Below are 20,967 nucleotides of genomic sequence, written 5' to 3' on the forward strand. Positions count from 1 at the left end.
GTTGTATTGAGAAACAGGAAGAACATGCCAAAATTAAAACATGCATCATCAACACATCTGATGACTACAACAGTCTAAATTGTTTATTTAATTATATTTCTGTAGAGAGTCACTTGAATCATCTCATTGTGCTAAAAAAAAAAAAAAAAAAAGACAAAAATATACAAAGACTCTCTGGGGTGATTAATATTCTATAAAACATAGATGAATAAAACATGCTTCCCAGCTTACCAAATGTTATGCTATAATGGCTAGTTAATATCGTAATGACTCATAGTATTAGATTTTAAGTGATAAAAAATCTGCCAATGCAAAAGGGATTTTTAATATCTATACTAATATATTATCTACAAAATCACCACCTTTTTCTCACTTCACCCACAATGTCAGTCTTTTCTAGCATAGAAATTATTTTTCTACATACAACCACATATTGCTAATAATATATATATTTTTAAATTAATAATAGCATCATTCTTATATTCTGAAGCAGTTCTACTAAGGGGCATTTAGAGATTTAAGCCCACACTCACATTTATAACAGTAATCAGCATATATGCTTAATTTATACATAATAATTATTTAATGGTCGTTTGAGTAAATTTTCTAAGTTTCTATTTAATGCGAGAAACAATGGTTCAGATTAACATGGACCAGGGGCCTAGTCTGACAATTGCACCTATGTCCAAGAGGGAACAATCTACAATATGCACCACTGCTCTTTCTCCTGTCAGTAGCTGGTGAGGACATTGATGTAACCCTTGCAATGATTAAAAAAAGTGACCCTAGTATGATGAATCTGGAGTAAAGTCTCACAACATTATTGACATACAATGACCAGTAGAGGGCTGCATTACACAAAACTCATATCTATGAACCAGCACATGCCATCTATTGTCTTTTGCAAAAATAAGTAGCTAGATATATAATCACTCATGGATTTGATAATGTTCTAATGATGTCCCCCAGTCTAGTATGATTCAATGGTATTAATGACACCTGATCATCACATACATATATCCAGGCATCTGTAATTAGGTTGAAGATATGTGTTTCATAAGTACAACAAGCCAAAGCATACAGGTATCTAGATATATTGAAAACACATCTGGTTATTACCTAATACTGTCCTCCAGACGAGCATGATTCAAAACTATGTTACTTAATTTATTTTTAGTAAATAATTGTAGTAAATTGTAGTACATTTGTGTAATAATGTGCAGTAGGAACGACTGGTTTAAGGTGGAGGTTGGACTGCATCAAGGATCAGTTCTAAACCCTTTCTTGTTTGCAGTGGTAATGGACAGGTTGACAAACAAGGTCAGATAGTAGTCTCCGTGGACTATGATGTTTGCGGATGATAATGTGGTTTGTGGTGAGAGTAGGGAGCAGGTTGAGAAGAGCCTGGAGAGGTGGAGGTACGTGCTGGAGAGAAAAGGAATGAAAGTCAGTAGAAGTAAGACAGTACATGTGTGTAAATGAGAGAGAGGGCAGTGAAGTAGTGTGGTTGCAGGGAGAAAAGGAAGAAGAGAGTACCTGGGGTCAAAAGTGCAAAGTAACGGAGAGTGTGTTAGAGAAGTGAAGAAAAGAGTGCAGGCAGGGTGGAGTGGGTGGAGAAGAGTGGCAGGAGTGATTTGTGATAGAAGAGTATCTGCAAGAGTAAAAGGATAAGTTTATAGGACTGTGGTGAGACCTGCGATGTTGTATGGTTTAGAGACATTGGCATTGAGTAAAAGACAGGAGGTGGAGCTGGAGGTAGCAGGGCTGAAGATGATGAGATTTTTATTGAGAGTGACGTGGATCAACAGGATTAGAAATAAGCTTCTTAGAGGGACCGAGCATGTAGGACGTTTTGGGGACAAAGTGAAGACATGTGCAGAGGAGGGACATGAGCTACATCGGTAAGAGAATGCTGAGGATGGAGCCACCAGGAAGAAGGAAAAAAGGAAAACCAAAGAGGAGGTTTATGGATGTGGTGAGGGAAGACATGCAGGTAGTTGGTTTGAAAGGGGCAGATACAGATTATCCGCTGTGGCAAACAATAATGGGAGCAGCCGAAAGAAGAAGAAGAAGAAGAAGAAGAAGAAGACGAAGAAGAAGAAGAAGAAGAAGTAGTGACAACAAGCCATGTTCCTAAGTTCTTATCTAACTTTGACAAGTTATTGTAAATAGGGATTTGTCAGAAGGTCAAAATAGTGCAATTTTTTATTCTAGTTCCCTTGTTGTCATTTTCTATATTTAACATTTTATATTTACATTTTATATAACATTCAATATTAACAAGAAATTTCTTGACTTATCTGTTGAAATTGTTTTACATTGCAGTGTTTCAAGGAACTATTTCACTCTTAATGATGTTAATTACAAAGTAAAGCATACTTAATAATTGTATTATTGTTTTTCTTTTTAGACATCTATAGGCTGTATGACTGCAGATTGTTTTAAATATTTAGATCTGTTAAAAAGGTTTCAGCTTTCCGTATCCATGTAAACTTAAAAGATTAATATAGACAGGTACATAATAATGATCTCATTGTTATGCACTTTTCCACGTACAGCCTGTAGGCTCTATAGGTCACATAAACCACACGACCTTCCTCTTTCTTGGCTGCTCATCTTAAACCTCATCTCATTTAAATTCTATACTCCTCATAGTGTGTAGATCAAACTCAGATTAGCTCCCCTCTCTGTTCACTGCTGTTTTCTCTTTCTTGTTTTGTTGTGGAGCAGGGGTAACATGTCTGATTAGTTTAGCTTTAGTTTTGTTGCTTAGCACATAGGTTTCAGGCAGTTAAATTTGGTTTCCTCTGTTCATGATTAGCAGTAGATGTGCTACAAAACCAAATTTTCGTGGACACCTGACCATCACGTCAAAATGTGGTTCTTCCCTAAACTATTGCAAAACATTTGCAAGCACACAATTATATGGATGTCTGTTTTTTTTTTTTTATTTTGTACTGTATCATTACTATTTCTATTTCACTGAAACTAATAAACCTAAACCTGTTCCAGCATAACAATGCCCTTGTGCATAAAATCAGTGCCATAAAGACATGGTTTGAGAAGTTTTGAATTGGAACAACTCAAGTGTCCTTTACCGAGATCTCAACCTTGATCTCAAACCCACTGAACACCTTTGGTTCAAAATCAGAACCTGGCCTCACTAAAATCCAGTGGAAAGTCTTCTCAGATAAGTGGATGTTACTATAACAGCAATAGGTTGGACAAATCATTTGTCTAAAGTCAATAGGTCATATAATGTGTCTACTTTTTTACTACAAACATCCACAGAACTTTACACCAACTGTGCATATGTATATTTAGTGGTAATACATTTTGACAATTGTAATATGTTTAAGTTAAAGATCAGAAAATGATCTTGTATGGCAATGAAATAAAGTGATTTAAAATGTTGCTGCTGTAGCGTATTTAGCATGTCCACCTGTACTATTTTATTTACTGAAACCAAGCATTACTGCATCTATGTATGTGTGGTGTCCTTGTCTGTGTGCTCAGGAAGTGATTTTGTGCTGTACAGATCTGGTGTTATTTTTACAACACATCCTTTCTTGGGCAAATAGAAGCGTGGTTCACCATGCTGACGTAGGTTGATTGTCAAGCTTCAGTGCCACAGTATGCGGTTGGAAAACAAAGATGGACAGATACTACACATAGTCTAGCAAGAATGACGACTTAGAGTTAGCACGCACTTTACTAGCACAGAATAAGTGGGTGATGAAATATGTGCTAGGCCTACATGCTATCTATTTTTAGAATTATAGCCGTGCAGTGTTGAAGAATGTTCAAAGACAAGGAAATGTAACCTATAATCTGAGTTATCTTATAAAAATGAGCATTACATCAGGCGCAGTTTAGAAATGAAGGATTTATTTCTGATTTTTCCTCCTTGGATTGTTAGGAGGCAGAACCAGGGCATCTGTTCCTAAACTGAATGTTCTTGTTTTAAGCCACACACAGGTTTTGTCAGGTATTGTGTATTGCAGGCCTTCCTTTCTCCCACGATCAGACGTCTAACAAAGCAGGAAATGAAAGCGAGTCACTGAGCTCAATAGCCATTTTAGAGTGAAGTCAGTCCCAAGGGTCCCAAGCACTCTTTTATTCCTGTCTTACTCCATGGGGAAGTGTCCAACTTTATAACCTTCAAACCTATTTCTTTTGCATTTGTATGTATGAATTTAAAAGAACAAGAAGGAACAAGCTACAAACTGTATACTAGTGAAGACCAACACAAAAGCATGAATGATAACAATATATGTTATTAGCAGAGTATATTGATAAGACATGGATATTACAGTTATTTCAGCAACATATATACAAATATGAATCACCTCTCTGAACGAGGAATGTTTCTCCATTGTCTTTTAGTTCCTATGTGTGTGTGTTGCTTTGTTTCTTGTGTGAGAATGCAAAAACAGGAACTACCCCCCCCCTTTCTACCTCCTACTCTCTCTCTCTCTCTCTCTCTCTCTCTCTCTCTCTCTCTCTCTTTCCTCTCTCCTCATTCAGTCCCCTCCTCTTCAGATTTTTCTTTCACACTCACACTTATTGGTGGTTTGCCAGCCTCAGCAAGCAGAATAGCACGCTGCCTGTGATGTATTCAATTATTTTTGCTCTGTAGCTTCTGTTCAGGTTGGCAAAACATCACCCTACTGCTTAACTGCAGACCACTTCATAGCTCTTGCACGGAGGTCGAAACAATGGAAGCCAGAGCAATCTACGACTTTCGTGCTACAGAGACCGATGAACTCAGCTTCCAGAAGGATGACATACTTAAAGTAAGTGAGCTATGAGCACCCACCTAGAGCTAGAACAGATTGCTTTAGCTCATATGGCATTAAATGAACCTTAGATAAATTTGTAATAAACTATTTTATACATAGAAAAGTATAGATATACAGGGGTTTCTATTGGACTATAGAGTGTAATGTTACAGAGAATTAACTCTGAGCTAGCTGATTATTTCTTTTGTTTCAGATCACCAATATGGAAGATGACCCAAACTGGTACACAGCAGAGTTAATGGGAAGAAAGGGCTATGTACCCAAGAACTATATCGAACTAAGACCACACACGTATGTATCAATGCTTTTTAATGTAAACAGACTTCTATCCATTACTATAAGCTTCCAGATGGTAATAAAATGGCTCTAAAACTCTCTTTAGTAGACCAGCCTATCCACATGTCTATTATAATCTAAAGTGAGAGTATGCTTTTTTGCTGTCTGTTAGATGGTTTGCAGGCCGAATATCCAGGCATGTTTCAGAGGGAAGACTGCGACAACGGGAATGTGGAGCCTTCTTGGTACGAGAGAGTGAAAGTGCACCTGGAGAGTTCTCCATATCAGTCAGGTAGGTTAGCCATCTAGACCATCTTACTTAAAATATGTTTGCGGACTATTTAAATAGTTAACATGTGCTGCAATTTTATGTTCATAAAGTGCAATTAGGCATAATTATGTGAGCATTGGTCTGGACCTAATGATCAAAAAAAAGTTTAATATAATATAGTGCCATAGTTTTAACAGGTAGTCACTGGTGGCTGGTTTGGTTTTGGGCACAACCAAAAAGCATATGAAAGCTCACAGAAATGGCCTGTGTGATTTAAGAGCTAAGCAGAACTGCAAACTTGTGCACGAATGACCACAGGTGTGACATTTTGGATTATCGTCAGCATGAGATTAGGATGCTGCACAGTACATAATGGAAATGCAGAGTTGTCAGCTGGTAAAATGGGCTGAATTATGGTGAATTTAGTAGTCTTTAGTAGCGTTTGCATGTGGCAGCCCTTTCAGAGCCCTTAACACACCAATCATATTATGACCAACATGAACCAAAATAAATTATAAATTTGACTGGCTCTAGCTGGCATGTCTCACTGAGGACTGTCCACATCTTATAAGGGGTATTAGTCAGAGGGAGCAACATTTGTTGGAAAAGAGTCTGTATTGTACCTATGCTCTTCTCTTGGAAGGAGACTTTGCAATAGAAGTAAAAACTCTGTGTTTTGTTTTAGGTAAAACCATTGTCAGCAAGTGAAATGCAATATGCCATAATCTCCAGCACCGGAAAGCTTGTTAATACTATGAAGAGGCTCTCTACTTTGGGCTTAGTTGATACACCAGTAATTCAGATCACCAATATGAAAGATGATCCAGACTGGTACATGGCAGTGTTAATGGGAAAGTGTATTTCAGTCTTATCTAATGAACACTTTATTTTTTATATATTTTGGGCTACATTTCCTCTGTCCATACATCAGTTACTATAATTCTGCATCTTATTGTTTTCAAGAAAATCAACAAACAAAATAAGAATTAAAGGCAAAGTGATGGTTGAAGCACAATGAAAAAGACAACATAACACATAAGTGTCTGTGGACTCAAAGTTTGTGCTGCGGCTGGACAGACACTTCGATAGCATTCTACATGTTACATGACTGAATAGAGAGGCATGCTGATAAGACAGTTTTCATAAAACAATTGGGAATACTCTGGTTGTTGTTTCCTAAGACATATTATCAACTCCAGATCAATTGCCAACCCTGATACAGACAGGTTGAAAAAAACATAGCAAAGGTGTCATTTTGATTATTTAGCTCGCACAGCAAAACATTTAACAAAAATAAATCAAATAAAACAAGACAAAAATTTCTCGAAGGGTCCCGTTGCAGATTTGCGGAATTTTGAATATGCATGCTATTGCAATGTCAAAACATAAAGCCAGGTGTAAAAGGCAAGGGTAGAAATAAACATGTCTGTTAAACATTATAAACAAAGTTTGTTTTATCTGTTAGTTTAGGCCCCAGTTTAATTTTTCTGTATCTCCTATCAAAACCTTTTCAAATTCAGGTCAATGCTATTATACATTACTAACTTTCACCAAATCTTGATAAAGAGCAGCTAAGATGCTAAAAAGCTAACTATAGTTCACTAATATTTTGTAGCGACAGCTAACTAGCTAGACTTAAAAATAAAAAAAGATCCTGAAATATTTGCAAATAATCATAATTAACATTAGAATTATCATTTATTCACAATATTTACCAATTACAAATATTATATAGCAAGTTATAAGGTTCCCTGGTGGTCTAGTGGTTAGGATGCGGCGCTCTCACCCCTGTGGAACCCCAGCCACTCTTAGTGCCGGTCCCAAGCCTGGAAAAATAGGAAGGGCACCCAGCGTAAAAACATGTACCAAATCAAACATGCGGATGATCCGCTGTGGCGACCCCTGATGGGAGAAGCCGAAAGAAAGTTTTTATATAGCAAGTTATACTATTGGTATAAAAAAATTTTATGCATTAAGCTACTGACTATTGTGTTTCTGAGCACTGTAAAAAAAAAAAAGTAATGAATGACATTTACTCGTGTTCTGTACTTGGGTAGTTTTTCATGTACTTCTAATTTTAAAGTAAATATGTAATTTTATTACTTAAGTATATTTTGTTGGAAGTATTGCACTTCGCTACATTTTAAGTCGTATCTGTTAGTAAAAAATGTAAAAAGAATTTAAGGAAAAAAATAACACACCCCAAAAATACTGCACTAAAATGGAGATGGACAAGTCAGACAGCAGTGGTTCAAAACCCATCTGAAAGAAAAACTGAACCTCTGGACATATTTAAACAACTGCTTACAGTTGCAAGTGTAACAAAAGGCAAGTGTAACAAAAGGCAACAGTGTATGCAGTGTAACCTGCCTTTGCTAGCTTACACTAGCAGCTTTAGTTAAGAGACCAAACTAACAGTGTATAAAAGCTCAATATAAAACCTGTGCAAGTGTGTAGTCATTTAAATCATACCTGTACTGTTTCATTAGTTAGTTCATGTTCAGTCATGTTTCAACTACTGACTGATTGTTAAAAGGCTCAGCTGCTTTGGGAGGGCTTTCAATCATCATATAGAGAAGCTGTTGAGATATTTCTCCTAAAAAAATTCACCTGCCCATAATTCATTGACCCCCATTGCACAGCAAAACCCAAAATATTGTCATCCATTAAGCACAATGTACCTCAGTGGTGATGGTAATGCAGGTTGAGCTCACCACTAAAACCAGTAAATAGACAAATGTTACAAGACTGCAGTGGGATATTTAATTTTTTTTTTCAATTAACAACATTTTAACAGATTTTAAGGGTAGGCCAGGCTTCCAATGTGGTCTTAATATAATAATCTTAGTTTCACTAGCCAGGCGAGCAGTTACTTTTCTACATCTAATGACTTATAATTTAAAATGAATAGTACAATGACTAACCAAATACATGTCTAAAATGCAATCAAGTTTTTCCTCAATCAGTGCAATGTGTTCTTGATATTCTATCGTGTTTTATTTTTGTGTATGGTTGTGAGTTATAGATGGTTGTGTGAGATATATAAATATATATATATATATATATATATATATATATATATATATATATATATATATATATATATATATAGAGAGAGAGAGAGAGAGAGAGAGAGAGAGACAGAGATGTGCTACTAAGGTGTCAATGACCACAAAAAAAATGTGAAATTGTTTAACCACAGGGTGTAGGCCTATTCTATTTTTATATTTGGTAGAACATACAATTGCATTTAAAACTTTCCACTGTGTCACCTAAAATACGCTCAGGTTTAAGTTTAAACAGGGTTCGTCTAAAAAGTAAAACTGATATATTTTTTTATATTTGCTTTATTAAAAACTAGAAAAGGTACATAAATTAGTTGGATGAACTAAAATGACGAAAACAGGAAGAAAAAAAAACAGGAACTACTGTATTTCAATGTTCCACATGTTTTTGCCAAATAAATACTAAGTTGTGTAACTTGGAAAATCCCAAATTTGTTCCTTTGTGCTGTACACTTTTCAGCATACATTTATTTCAGTATATATACAGTATATATATATATATATATATATATATATATATATATATATATATATATATATATATATATATATTTTTTTTTTTTTTTTTCCCCAGCGAATTACACTCAAAAGGTTTTACTTTGTTTTCATCTAATGATAACACAATTTTCCACATGATTCTGGTTGATACAGTTGAGCATGAATGTTTTTCTTCATATTATAGTGTTTCCATCTACACTACTAGACACACACCCAGACCTGTGCAGAAAAGAAAATGAGAGACAGTAGTCACACGCAGAGACTAATTATTACCTGTCAGATATACCCGCAACCCCTTTAATGATGCTTGTAGGTCTCTTGGCAGCCTCCCTATAAAGTTTAGCTTGTCCTTTCATTTATTTTGGAAGGATACCCTGCTTGGAGTAACATCACCGTGGTGCCCCATTTTTTTCCATTTGTTGATGGTGACATTCATACTGTTCCTTGTTCCATCTAATAATAAAGGTACAATGCACATGTGTACATCTCCCCTGTTACCTTTTAATTATGCTATTTGTAAGAAACCAAGATCAATCCTATAGAAACAGGTGATTATTTAGGGTTAATCATAATCACTTTGATGACAGGTAATTTCTATGGAGCATGAGTTTGAATTTGATTGTTTTAATCTAGGTACACTCACAGGCTCTATTATAAATCAGTATTCATACCGATGCAGCCTGGTTATTGTACAATTTAACTTTTTTGTTGATAATACATTGATATTTGATTTCACTTGAATTTAGTTTGTTGTTAAATCACATTAAAGTTTATAAGGATAAAATCCACTTTGGTTTTTTTCGGTTGTCTGGTTTTTATTGCATCAGTCAAATTTGAACAGGGATGTGTAGACACTGCCACCATTGCAAAAACAACAGACTGATTTAAGAGAAAATGATGAGCTGTGGTTATTGAGAAACAAGCTAAATGGCCATGTAGAACAATAATTTGTAAGCAATCATGAAATCTGTAATGAGCAGGGTTTATTAGGATATGTATATGGGAATGAAATGATATGGCGCTCATTTTTGCCACAGGCCTGGGTAGAGGTAGAAGATAGAAAAGAGTAGAAAAAGGCTCTCTTAATCTATAGGGGCAAATACAATTTAGGCTGCAACAGTTGAACTTGTATCTAAAATACAGAAAGGAATCTTGCTGAATAATAATAAATAATATAATTTGTATTCTTTATAATCAATGTACTACAATGTAATATGTTAACTGTATGAATGTGACAAAAAGCCTTTTATTCATTCTGGCAGAAAGGAAAATATATTTGACCCTAACAGCCATGAAAAGGGGAAGTGATTCATGGTCACACTTTGCCGTATATAACTAACTGATTCCACAGTTAGTACATTATACAGTTCATTATGTTCCTAATAAGAGTCAATCAGATATGCTTGGTAAATTTTTTTTTATCTTGTATATTCTTCTTGTCTTGTCTGTTTTTAATTTTTCACTATTATTCTTGTGATTGTTTTGTACCATTATTTTGGATTACTATCTTACTATAAGTCCATATTGTTGTCTATTAATTCCTGAGTATTATTATTCATTGTAGCTGTGTGTTTTGAGTGTGTGTGTGTGTGTGTGTTTGTGTGTGTATTGAAATAGCCATTATTTTCTTCTGTAAAATTAAAAAAGTAAAAAAATGAAAAGAAAGATTCATAAAAAGGTGATTGTTAAATCTCAGATATAGTACTGAAGCACATTTAGTGATTAAATATTAGGAAAGTAACAACACTCCACCTTTCCACTTCACAGCTACGGTGATCATGTGCAACACTTCAAGGTTCTGCAGGACAGAGAGGGACAGTACTTTATCTGGGATGAGGTCTTTTCATCTCTCAACAAGCTGGTGGAGTTCTACAAGAGCAACAGCATTGCTAAAGAAAGGGCAGTTTTTCTCCAAGAGATAGAACGCTCACAAAGGGTAAGTTGCATCTTTGAGGTTTGATATTTTATCATATGTATAAAAAAATATACAAGAAAATGACTTACTCTTATTCCAAATCATCTTATTTATCAGTGTTATTTAAATGTAATCAAATATAAATAAAAAGTAAAGAAAAAAGAAAACATTATGCAAGGGAATAGAAAACCAACTATTTTACCAATCAGGAATAGATTTTGTATTATATTATAAAAAAAAATATGAAACAATACACAAAAACCAAGAAGTTATCAAATTGCAATGAAACGTCAGTCAATCAGAATTTTATTTATCTTATGAGGTCAGCCCTTTGCTGCATCATAAGGTGTATTCACACATGTCTTTTATTCGCCAGAGGCCACATCATGCCCATGCGCTGATAGACTTCATCCCTAAACACACCTCCCAGCTGCAATTCCTGCGTGGTGATATAATTGACCTGCTCGACTGCTCAGATGCACAATACTGGAAGGGACGCTGCAATGGGCGCGTGGGCATTTTTCCTAAAGAGTATGTCAAGCTCATTTACCACTGACCTCCGCACAGCCTCATTCAAATGGGGTCTGTCTCATTCATCTGTGGTCCTTCATGCCCAGCGTAGTCATAACTTAATTCAATTTATCAGCTATTAAGAAGACTGAGCAGGGAAAGGATAACAATTCATGTGGACAGATTGCTACAGACAAACGCACAGCCATGTGTGATGTTGTGCTTATAAAGAAAAAGAACTGTATAATCCTTTGATCATTTAGCCTACAGCATCATTACATATAATGATATAGACACTAATAGTAATCTCATTGGGCTTCCCAATGAGGAAAGATTAAACATCACTAAACAAAGAAGAGCAGTAGGTTTATACCTAACTGAATTTAAGCACATGTTTAACTGCAACATTTTGCTGCACTTTTTTTATGTACATTTCTTTTTATTTGCCAGAGCTCTTTAATTGCAGATTGTGTATGCAGTATTTTTATATATGTATGTGTGTATTTGTCTGAAATTGTTGTTATTAAGATATTTCTCATACATGAATATACAATGTGATTATTGCAGAAGCGAAGGGGAAAATAAACATCTGTTGATAATAAGACAACTGAGTCTGTTTGTAGGGTTTACTTATACAAAGTTGTCCTACCAGAGGTGTGAATTCCACTGCAAAATCTGCATTTTTACATGTTATAATTTGCACGTCATCTCTATGCTTCTTTAACCCAAACCACAGTGAAGATTTGCAGATTCCTCTGCACAACGTGAACGTTTGCTTGTGAAAAGTTTTTGAAAAGTCACGTGACCATGCTTGCACGCCTTACCTGTTCATGTTGCCAGATTACATGAAATCATCCTTTCTGGGCAATATGGCTGGGTGATCAGAAAATATTTGTACTGCTGAACACCTTTTAGTCTGCTATATCACAATCTGTTGTTTAAATGTTGGTGTAGAATTTAATTATCTTTTATATGTTAATACATGTTCTCCACAATTCTCATTCAGTCTTTTTAAGCCAAGAATAAACAAAGAAATAATTTCTCTTTTAGGTCTTAATTGTGGATGTAAATATTGTGCCACACATTACAATATATTATATGATTTTAATGTTTAAACTGTTTTCAAAAAATACACTTTCAATTTAATCCAAAAGGTGTTCAGTGGAGTTGAGGTTAAGGTTATGTGCAGGACTCAACATGATGTGTGTGATAATCAGGTGTTTACACACATATTGCATGTTCAGCACAGACCCTTGACCTCAACCTCACTGAACACCTTTGGATGAACTGCAAGGACCAGCAGCACCCCAGACCTTCTCACCCTACATCAGGGCCTCACTGATTTCTTGGATCTCCACAACCACACTCTAAAATCTGGCGAATGCCTTCTAAGAAGAGTTGAGGTTTTTATGACAGCAAATGAGGAATACAATTCATGGCTGGGATGTTCAACTATACACTGTATATATGATTGTGATGGGCAGGTCCACATATTTTGACCACCCATTTTGCCCACCCACCCCACCCTCGACATTCTGAAAAACCATTGATTCTACCAATCTGGCAACACTGTGATAACAGTGGGGGAAATGAACGTGTAAAGGTACAGTTTATTGAAGAGGTGGCAACACCGCTACCGCAGCAGGTTCAAGTATGAGCTGATGCGTGTAAAATAATGTCGTGAAACTATTTGGAATTTTTTTTTGGACATTTCAACACTAATATTATGGTAAGATTTATTCATGGCTCTGTCTCAGATTCAGTGTCTAAATGAGTACCATGTTAATTTACGCACTAATGAGTCCAAGCCGGAGTTCCTGTACAGTGAAGAGCAGAGGCTGGCGCTGGAGAAGCTGCTGGATGAAGGTCCGGACTGCTTTCACGAGTTCATCAAGACCAACCAGATTCGGCCATTTCTCTCCGACCTGGAGCTCGCTCACCTGTCCGCCTCCGTGGAACAGTATTGTCCGGATTTACCCGGTGACCTGGTCGAGTATGATGGGGACAGTAAAGGGACGCGTTTGTCCCTGCAGTACTGGCCTGAGCGCTCCGATGACTCGCTCCCGCAGCTGGAGCTCGGTTGGCCTCAGCGCGCGAGCTACCGTGGAGTGACCCGCGTCAGCGTGCACGCGCAGCCACCACTACACGGTGACCCACATGTTAAAGAGGTCATCAGGAGAACCATAGCACAGGCACAGAAGGTGAGACGGGCAGATGTTCTTCTTAGTAGCATTAACATCAGTTGGTACTACAACCATCATCATCATCATCATCATCACCATCAATCTGATTACTTAATGATCCCATTAGGCATAAGATTGTGTTATTAGAAAGAAGTACTTATATACTATTCAAGAGTCAAGTCAAGACCACATTCTGAATCTTCATTTATATTGGGGCGTTAGATTACCACAAATCTCTACTATAATTTTGTCATATTTATATTATTTTGTGCAGGGAATATTTACAGATTTATTTAAAGTTTACATGCATTATGTGTATTGTCATGTGAAATTTTATGAACAGGCCCCTTTGAAATCCCCCTACATACACTGTATTGGCTCTGGGTAGTCAGTCAGATTATCATTATTTACTCGTCACTTGTTTATAAAAGTAAAACAATGAATTCACTTCATTTAGTTAAAAAATCGCAGAAAGTACATTGTGAACCTTATATAGAAAGGCATTACACTGCACGCAGCAGGTGTAAAAAATCAAATGCACGTGTAAAAATGTATACCGAGTCATACTGAAAACTTTTATGAAGTAATGATGACATAAGTGTCAAAGTCCAGCAGTCGTAGTCAGTCACATGTAGTTAGAATGAGTTTACGGTATACAAAGGACAATTTTTATCACTATGACAAAGTGTTACTAATTATTAACATAATTGTTTATTCATAAGTTAGCAGAACTATTACAAATTCTTCTTCTTCCGGTTCAAATGTTGTGGACATCAAATTAAATAATTAAATATTAATTATTTAAATTATTTTAAAAAAATAATTCAATCCTCCGTATACATTCCCTTATTTGCAGGTCATTGCCGTGGTCATGGATTTGTTTACAGATGTAGACATCTTTAAAGATCTCTTGCATGCAAGCTTCAAGCGTAACGTGGCTGTATACATCATACTGGAGGTTACTGGGGTTCCACACTTTCTAAAAATGTGTGAGAGTGCCACAATGCACACAGGACACCTTAAGGTACTCTTCTTTTTTTTTTTATTCAGAGCTGAATGTTTCAATAATCTTTCAGATCTTAAACAGACCAAATGTTACTTCATGTCTCCTGTGAGTTCTGTATGAGGGTTCTGACAGAGACGGGACACAGTTGATCACAGATTAACATTTAAACACATTACAGACATTCCAGAGAAACAGATATGATGCACTAAAAATGAGATTGGAGACGTTTGCACAAACATTGTGCACACACAACAAATTGTGTCCTATGTGTTATCAAATTCTATCTAGAAAAATTAGTTAAACACATACACATCACAGGGGGATAAGGTGACTGAGCAGTCAACATCCTCACTCTACATGCTAATGGAATGACAACTGACTTGAAGCCTTGGTATAGCAACATTTACCTGTACATGTTCTGTATTTGCTATCAGTGTAACAAAAAACTCATTTTACAATGTATACACATTGTGAACGATTGAAAGTCTTCAGCAAGGTAGAAGGCTAATATTGTGACTAATATCCAATAACAATAAAAATAAATAATACTGACTTAAGCTGAATGAACTTTCCAGTGTAACCAGGAACTAAAATTTGTCTTGCAAACCTGTAAGACATGCTTGTGCAGCGGCATTAAAATATGTATTGTATGCTGTACGTATTTGAGAACACATATTTGATCATAACAAGGTTAAAGGGGCTAATTTGAGTTTAAAAATATGATCAAGAGTTCTGAGTTTTGCTAGCTAGAATGGCAGTAAATTGCAGTTTAAAATGGGTCTTCATATAGATTTAGGCTTTTCATAAATCAAAATCCATTAGCAAGACTAATTCAGCCTAACAACCAATGGATTTTCAAGCATGAAAAGAAAATTGCTAAAGCGTGATGTTGAAACCCTCTTACAAACTGTAGCTATGTCAGACCAGACACCTTCGTTTCCTACTTTCCCTTCAAATGGTGGGATGTAAATTTGTTAAATAAGGGTCATCATTCAGCAGAAACATGCTACACAAGCCTCACAGTTTTTAATGTGACTGATGAGCAGGTGTCTTTATTTATAAGCATTCTCTATAGAAAACACATTTTATTAAATATTTTTAAACATATTAAGTATTTAAGGCAAAACTCAAAGGACAAAACCTATAGAGAAATAATGCTAAATTATATTGTATAAAGTATCCACAAAAAGACCTTTAAGCAAATTCACATACTTATACAACATTTGTCTCCAGGGTGTCTTTGAGCATAATTGAGAGTGATGTGCCTGTCAGAGAAATTCCATTCTTTGCTTTCAGATAACACTTTCACCTATGAGTTACTCTTATTGTGTACAAAAATGTTATACAAAAGAGACCGTAGTCATTTTTTAAAATTGTTTTTTAATGTTTAGAACTTGAGAGTGCGGAGTATCAGAGGAAATGGCTTTTTTACTCACTTGTCCAAGAGAGTATGTGGGAGCCAAAGTCAAAAATTCATGTTTATTGATGGAGACAAAGCCATTTCAGGATCATACAGGTCAGTTAGTTCACAACTTAGTCTTTCTTTTTTTAAATGGTTTTTAAGCAATAAAAGAATTAGTTCTGTTACACTTTTACGGGGCCTTGCAAATGTTTTTAACCCCCTTGGAAATGATCAGATATGTTAATATGTTGATAAATGCACATATTTTTTTCTTTTAGTATTTTTGTTTCTATTCATGTTCTCTTAAAGTGATTTTTTTTTTATTGAAGATTAATAATTGATCAGCAAGTATAAAAAAATTCCAAAACTGAAAATGTTGCATGGAAAAGCATTCATCCGCCCAGGTTTCTCAAGCTCCACTATTCTCACCATTAAAACAATTAACACCTCAGTTAAACTGAAATTAAAAAAAATGTCCATCTGAAGGCATTACATAACAATATAGCATTTAAAGGAAGTTATTTATTTATATAGAAAAGGTAAACAAATTAAACTTGGGTGGAAAGATTTAAGAGGTTGGACATTCCAGTAAACATGTTGGATCAATAGTGAGGAAGTGCAAGATACGTCGCACTTTGCAAGCACTGCTAAAGCATGGCCCACCCTAAAAAACCTCAGAGCAAACATTAGGCAAAGATTGGTGAGGGAAACCACAGTGAGGAAACAGTGGTTCTGAAGGAAGTTTAAAAGTACAGTAGTGGAGTGAAGAAGCCCCAGACAACTTTTTTATAAAGTTCTGCTTATTTGAGAACTGTATAGTAAAAACATTGTTGATAAACCTCATTCAAGCAATCTGAACAACCTGGAGTAAATCTGCTAACAGTGTAAGAACCTTACCATAAAAGACTCAAACTGTTAATGTGTGAAACATGAAAAAGAATTAATTTTGAAACAATTTGTGTCATTTGTGATTAAGACCTTTAATCAAGTTAAATAATTTTACATGGCATTGTATTTTCTGTTTCTGTTCAATTTCATGGAAAGTATATGAATTACTTTCAGACTCATCATAAACATGGAACTCTTTACATTCTATTTTTTATCAAAGCTCCACTAATCCAGATTAATTTGTTTTTATTTTCAGTTTTACATGGAGTGCCTCAAGATTAGACAGGAGCATCATTACAGTGCTAACAGGCCAGGCTGTTGACTACTTTGACCAATTGTTTCAAGACCTGTACATGATGTCAAATCCTATTAACTTGAACAAGATTAAGCTGGAGAAAGAGCAAACACTAAAACCCATCTCTAAAGCAGCACCTGTCCTTTTGGCCTCAGCCACTCTGGCCCACAAACTCATCAACCCCAAATATGCTTTGGTCTTTGGCACTGCTGCTGCCAAAAGCAATCAAGTAGATTCTAAGATGTGCACACAAAAGAATAACAACAATTATCAAATAACAGAGATGTCAGAGGGTCCTCATATTCACCCTGGACTGCTTCACCTAGAAAAAGCCAACATGATTGACTACCTGCCAGTTTGGCCTGAGCCAGACCCACCTATTGATGTCATTGGTTTCATTAATATAAGGGACTGTAATAAGCCCCTACAAGCTCACCTCACACGTTCAGAGCTCTTTGAGGTCTCACAAGCCATCCGATTTAAAGACCCACTCCATGTGCCACAAAATGGTCTATCTGAGCAGGTTTGTCCAAGACCCACATTTCCAATTGTTGCTTCAACCAACAAGCCGCCACTTGTGCAACCCAAAACTAAACTGGAGAATGATAAGCTTAGCAGTCTGCAAGAACAGGTTGTGTATATGTCCCATATTCAAAATCCTGCAGCAGCTTACTGTAGCAAGAAAGATGAGAAAGACTCATTTGTAATGAATGGTATGCTAAAGCAAACCGATATCTCATCTACACAGAGAGAAGAAACAAGTGCTGATAGTATTATTATTACCAGCGCTAGTGTTGAGCTGTGTAAAGATTCTGAAATGTCCAAAAATCTACAGATTCATAATTCATTTTATACTGATGCACCTAATATAGTAACAACTCATACTCCTGTTGCACAAGATAAAACTACATTAAACGGAAATAGCTGTGAGACCATTGGAGAAATCGTCATTGACAATAATATCCGGGACAATGGGCAAAACACACACAAACCCATAGAACCAGATAAAAATGAGACAGATAGAATAGACTGCACAATAGATAACGGACAGAGGGCCTATTCTAACTCTACTTCTTCTTTTTCATCAGATGAGTACTTTGAGTGCAGTGAGAGTTTGATTGTTGATTCTGATATTGTAGGCATGGTTAACAGGATGCCAGCCGTCTCCCAGTTTCCAGATGAGCCAGACACTTCCAAAGAAAACTTGTCCTCATTTATGTTTGGCTCATGTGAGAATTCAACAAACCATGAGGCCATGAAAGAAACAGAAAGCTTTGTGCTCATGCCACCCGAAGAGCGCAATGGCCAAAACCTAATTGGGGCATCAACCGACAAGTTGTCTGCTTTGGATTTTACGTCAGTGAATGGAGGAAATTGTTTGTCTGAATCGGTTTCTATGGCCCATAAAGAGCAAATACATGAAACAGATTCTATGTTACAACAAATACCAGAGAGCAAATTATTACTTGAAGTTAAGACTGATGCACAGGTAGCAGCTGAAGAAAATACAGAGTGCCCTCAGCAGTGTGAATCATACTCAGAAGTTAATCGTATTGCTGACATACAGCCTGTACAAGGAAACCACAGTGCCGAATCACAGCTATTATTATTCAAGCCTTTGCTGCAGGATAAAGTGTCTGTGCCTTACATGCCAGTGCAGAAGATTGCTGAGGCACAGTGTATTGTGTTTTCTGACACAGTTAACAAAGTGCCACTGCTGAGATTAAGGCCAGACACTTGCCAGAGATTTAATTGCACATGTAACCTCAAATCTGCTTTTAAAGTAAATGATGACACACACTTAACACCACAGTCAAAACCAGTTTCTCTAAACACTGGCTTCCTGAATAGCCGAAATACTGTAAGAAGTCATAAAGAAGATTTCAAATTGCCTTTTCAAAACAAACTACTGATAGCAAGGGAGTCAAAACTTAAACAGGACATAAAAGTAAAAGACATTCATAGCTCCAGTTCAGAAATGAAGGAGTGTGCAACACCCCAAAATGTGGACAAAGCGCAGCAGATAAAACTGAAAACATTGTCTGACTTCAAGGCTAGACATCTCAGAGCTGATATCCTTCCTGTAAAACGGAAGACGCAGGTGCATATGTGTGTGCGGGAAGAGCATAAGAACCAGTCTGAGATGAAACCTAAGTTACAGAAAAATTTCAAGCAGGTAAGGATTTTCTTCTACAGTTGTGTATGACCTTTTGATTTATAATATGGCGTTTTTTTGTAAACATTTTCACTCACTAATAAACAACTAAATTTACAGTTTGTAACTGTGAAATAACTGCAAATTTGTCTTATGTTATTATTTGCAGCTAAACCAGGTCTCACCTCGACATAAACAATTTCCAGCAAATGAAGTCAGACTCACTTCAGCCAAAGTATCCATCAGCAAACTCCACAGCAATAATCATCTTTCTACATTTGATGTATCCATGCCTGGAGTTCAAAATGATCCCCCTGAAAGGCAGTTGAGCCAAAATAGGGCTGCTAATGATCTTCATGCAACTCCTGCCAAGCTTCCCAGGAGACATACAGTTCCCACCAGGTCAAACCAAACTCGGTTCAGACCCTTACGGACAGATCTCTCAGCATACTGTCAGTGTTCTTCTCAAAAACAGCCTCAGGCCCAACAGGATAGAATGAGGGTGAACCAATTACACCAAACAAGCTTCAGGCAACATTATAGCTCAGCTACAGAAGACAGATCTTATTTTAGAGGAACGTTATTTCCAAACACTTTAAGAACTATGAGAACTACTGCTCCATCTTCTCAAATGAAACAGAAAAAGAGTATTAAAGAGCCAGATGAAAAGTGATTAAGTATTTTGTATACAATATATGTATATATATATATATATATATATATATATATATATATATATATATATATATATATATATATATGTATGTATATATATATGTATATATATATTATATATGTTGTTGGGTTTTTTTTTTTTAGCTATTTTATATATATTATATATATATAGTATTATATAAATACCAGTTAAATGTTTGGACACACCTTCTCCCTCAGTTCTCGTTCTCCTTTTGTTTTTATTTCGCTGCAATTCGATCATGAAGACCTGACTCACGCAGTTTTCTTTGAACAGTAAATGTTGAAATATGTCTGTAAATCTGTGGTTTATGAGTCTAGTAATTCTTATAAATGTATCCTCTGCAGCAGCGGTCTTGCTCTTCTTTTCCTGGAAAGATCCTCATGAGAGCTTTTTTACTATAGCATTTAATAGTTTTGGTAAAAGCACTTGGGGATACATTTAAAGTTCTTTTCAGATTGACTAACTGCCATTTCGTAAAGTAATGATGGACCGTCTTTTTGCTTTACTTAAATATGTTTTCTCCTGTAATATGGATTTGTACAGTAGTTGTAGTAGGGCTCTAAGCTCACCCTTTCCTTTGCACAAGACAAGTTGTGGTCTAAAGCACAATAAGAAGGCAAGAAATGTCACAAATGAACAAGGAACTAGAACCTGGAAACCATTTTAGGTGACTACCTCATAAATCCAAGCTGTGTCATCAGAGCTAAATGTACAGTTTAAAATATATAGCATGGATTGTTTAACACTTTTTTGTTTACTACATAATTCTATACATGTTCTTTTATAGTTTAAGTGTCCAGAATAAATGTACAATGTTGAAAATAGGGCTGCAACTACAGTTATTTTAATAATTAAAAAGCGATTTCCTTTGAATTAGATGTTTGCTTATTATAAATATATAAAACCCTATTTTAGGGTATTTATGTTTAAAAGTGTACTTTTAAACATATCAAGCTTATAGTGGCTGCTTGTGAGGGGTGCATAAGGGATTTCTCCTTGAACAA

General features: G+C 35.9%; 2 protein-coding genes across 2 annotated transcripts; both read left to right on the forward strand.

Annotated features, from left to right (window-relative positions):
- The first annotated feature begins 4,512 nt into the window (after positions 1–4,512).
- Positions 4,513–11,944, forward strand: grapa (GRB2 related adaptor protein a). The gene is made up of 5 exons (XM_046835467.1): positions 4,513–4,796; positions 4,996–5,093; positions 5,251–5,370; positions 10,680–10,848; positions 11,204–11,944. Exons 1-5 carry the CDS (start codon positions 4,719–4,721, stop codon positions 11,381–11,383), a joined length of 645 nt encoding a protein of 214 aa, XP_046691423.1. The 5' UTR covers positions 4,513–4,718; the 3' UTR covers positions 11,384–11,944.
- Positions 11,945–12,934: 990 nt separating this feature from the next.
- On the forward strand, positions 12,935–19,939 carry fam83ga (family with sequence similarity 83 member Ga). Its single transcript, XM_046835416.1, has 5 exons — positions 12,935–13,538; positions 14,377–14,544; positions 15,918–16,042; positions 17,073–19,287; positions 19,436–19,939. Exons 1-5 carry the CDS (start codon positions 13,080–13,082, stop codon positions 19,937–19,939), a joined length of 3,471 nt encoding a protein of 1,156 aa, XP_046691372.1. The 5' UTR covers positions 12,935–13,079.
- Positions 19,940–20,967: the final 1,028 nt, after the last annotated feature.

The sequence above is a fragment of the Silurus meridionalis genome, chromosome 22, assembly GCF_014805685.1.
Source record: "Silurus meridionalis isolate SWU-2019-XX chromosome 22, ASM1480568v1, whole genome shotgun sequence".
NCBI lineage: Eukaryota > Metazoa > Chordata > Actinopteri > Siluriformes > Siluridae > Silurus > Silurus meridionalis.

Coding starts and splice junctions, on each gene's coding strand:
- grapa (XM_046835467.1), top strand. CDS start 4,719: ATGGAAGCCAGAGCAATCTACGACTTTCGTGCTACAGAGACCGATGAA. Junction 5,371..10,679: donor GAGTTCTCCATATCAGTCAG/GTAGGTTAGCCA, acceptor TCCACTTCACAG/CTACGGTGATCATGTGCAAC. Junction 10,849..11,203: donor AGATAGAACGCTCACAAAGG/GTAAGTTGCATC, acceptor TTTATTCGCCAG/AGGCCACATCATGCCCATGC.
- fam83ga (XM_046835416.1), top strand. CDS start 13,080: ATGGCTCTGTCTCAGATTCAGTGTCTAAATGAGTACCATGTTAATTTA. Junction 13,539..14,376: donor CCATAGCACAGGCACAGAAG/GTGAGACGGGCA, acceptor CCTTATTTGCAG/GTCATTGCCGTGGTCATGGA. Junction 16,043..17,072: donor GCCATTTCAGGATCATACAG/GTCAGTTAGTTC, acceptor TTTTATTTTCAG/TTTTACATGGAGTGCCTCAA.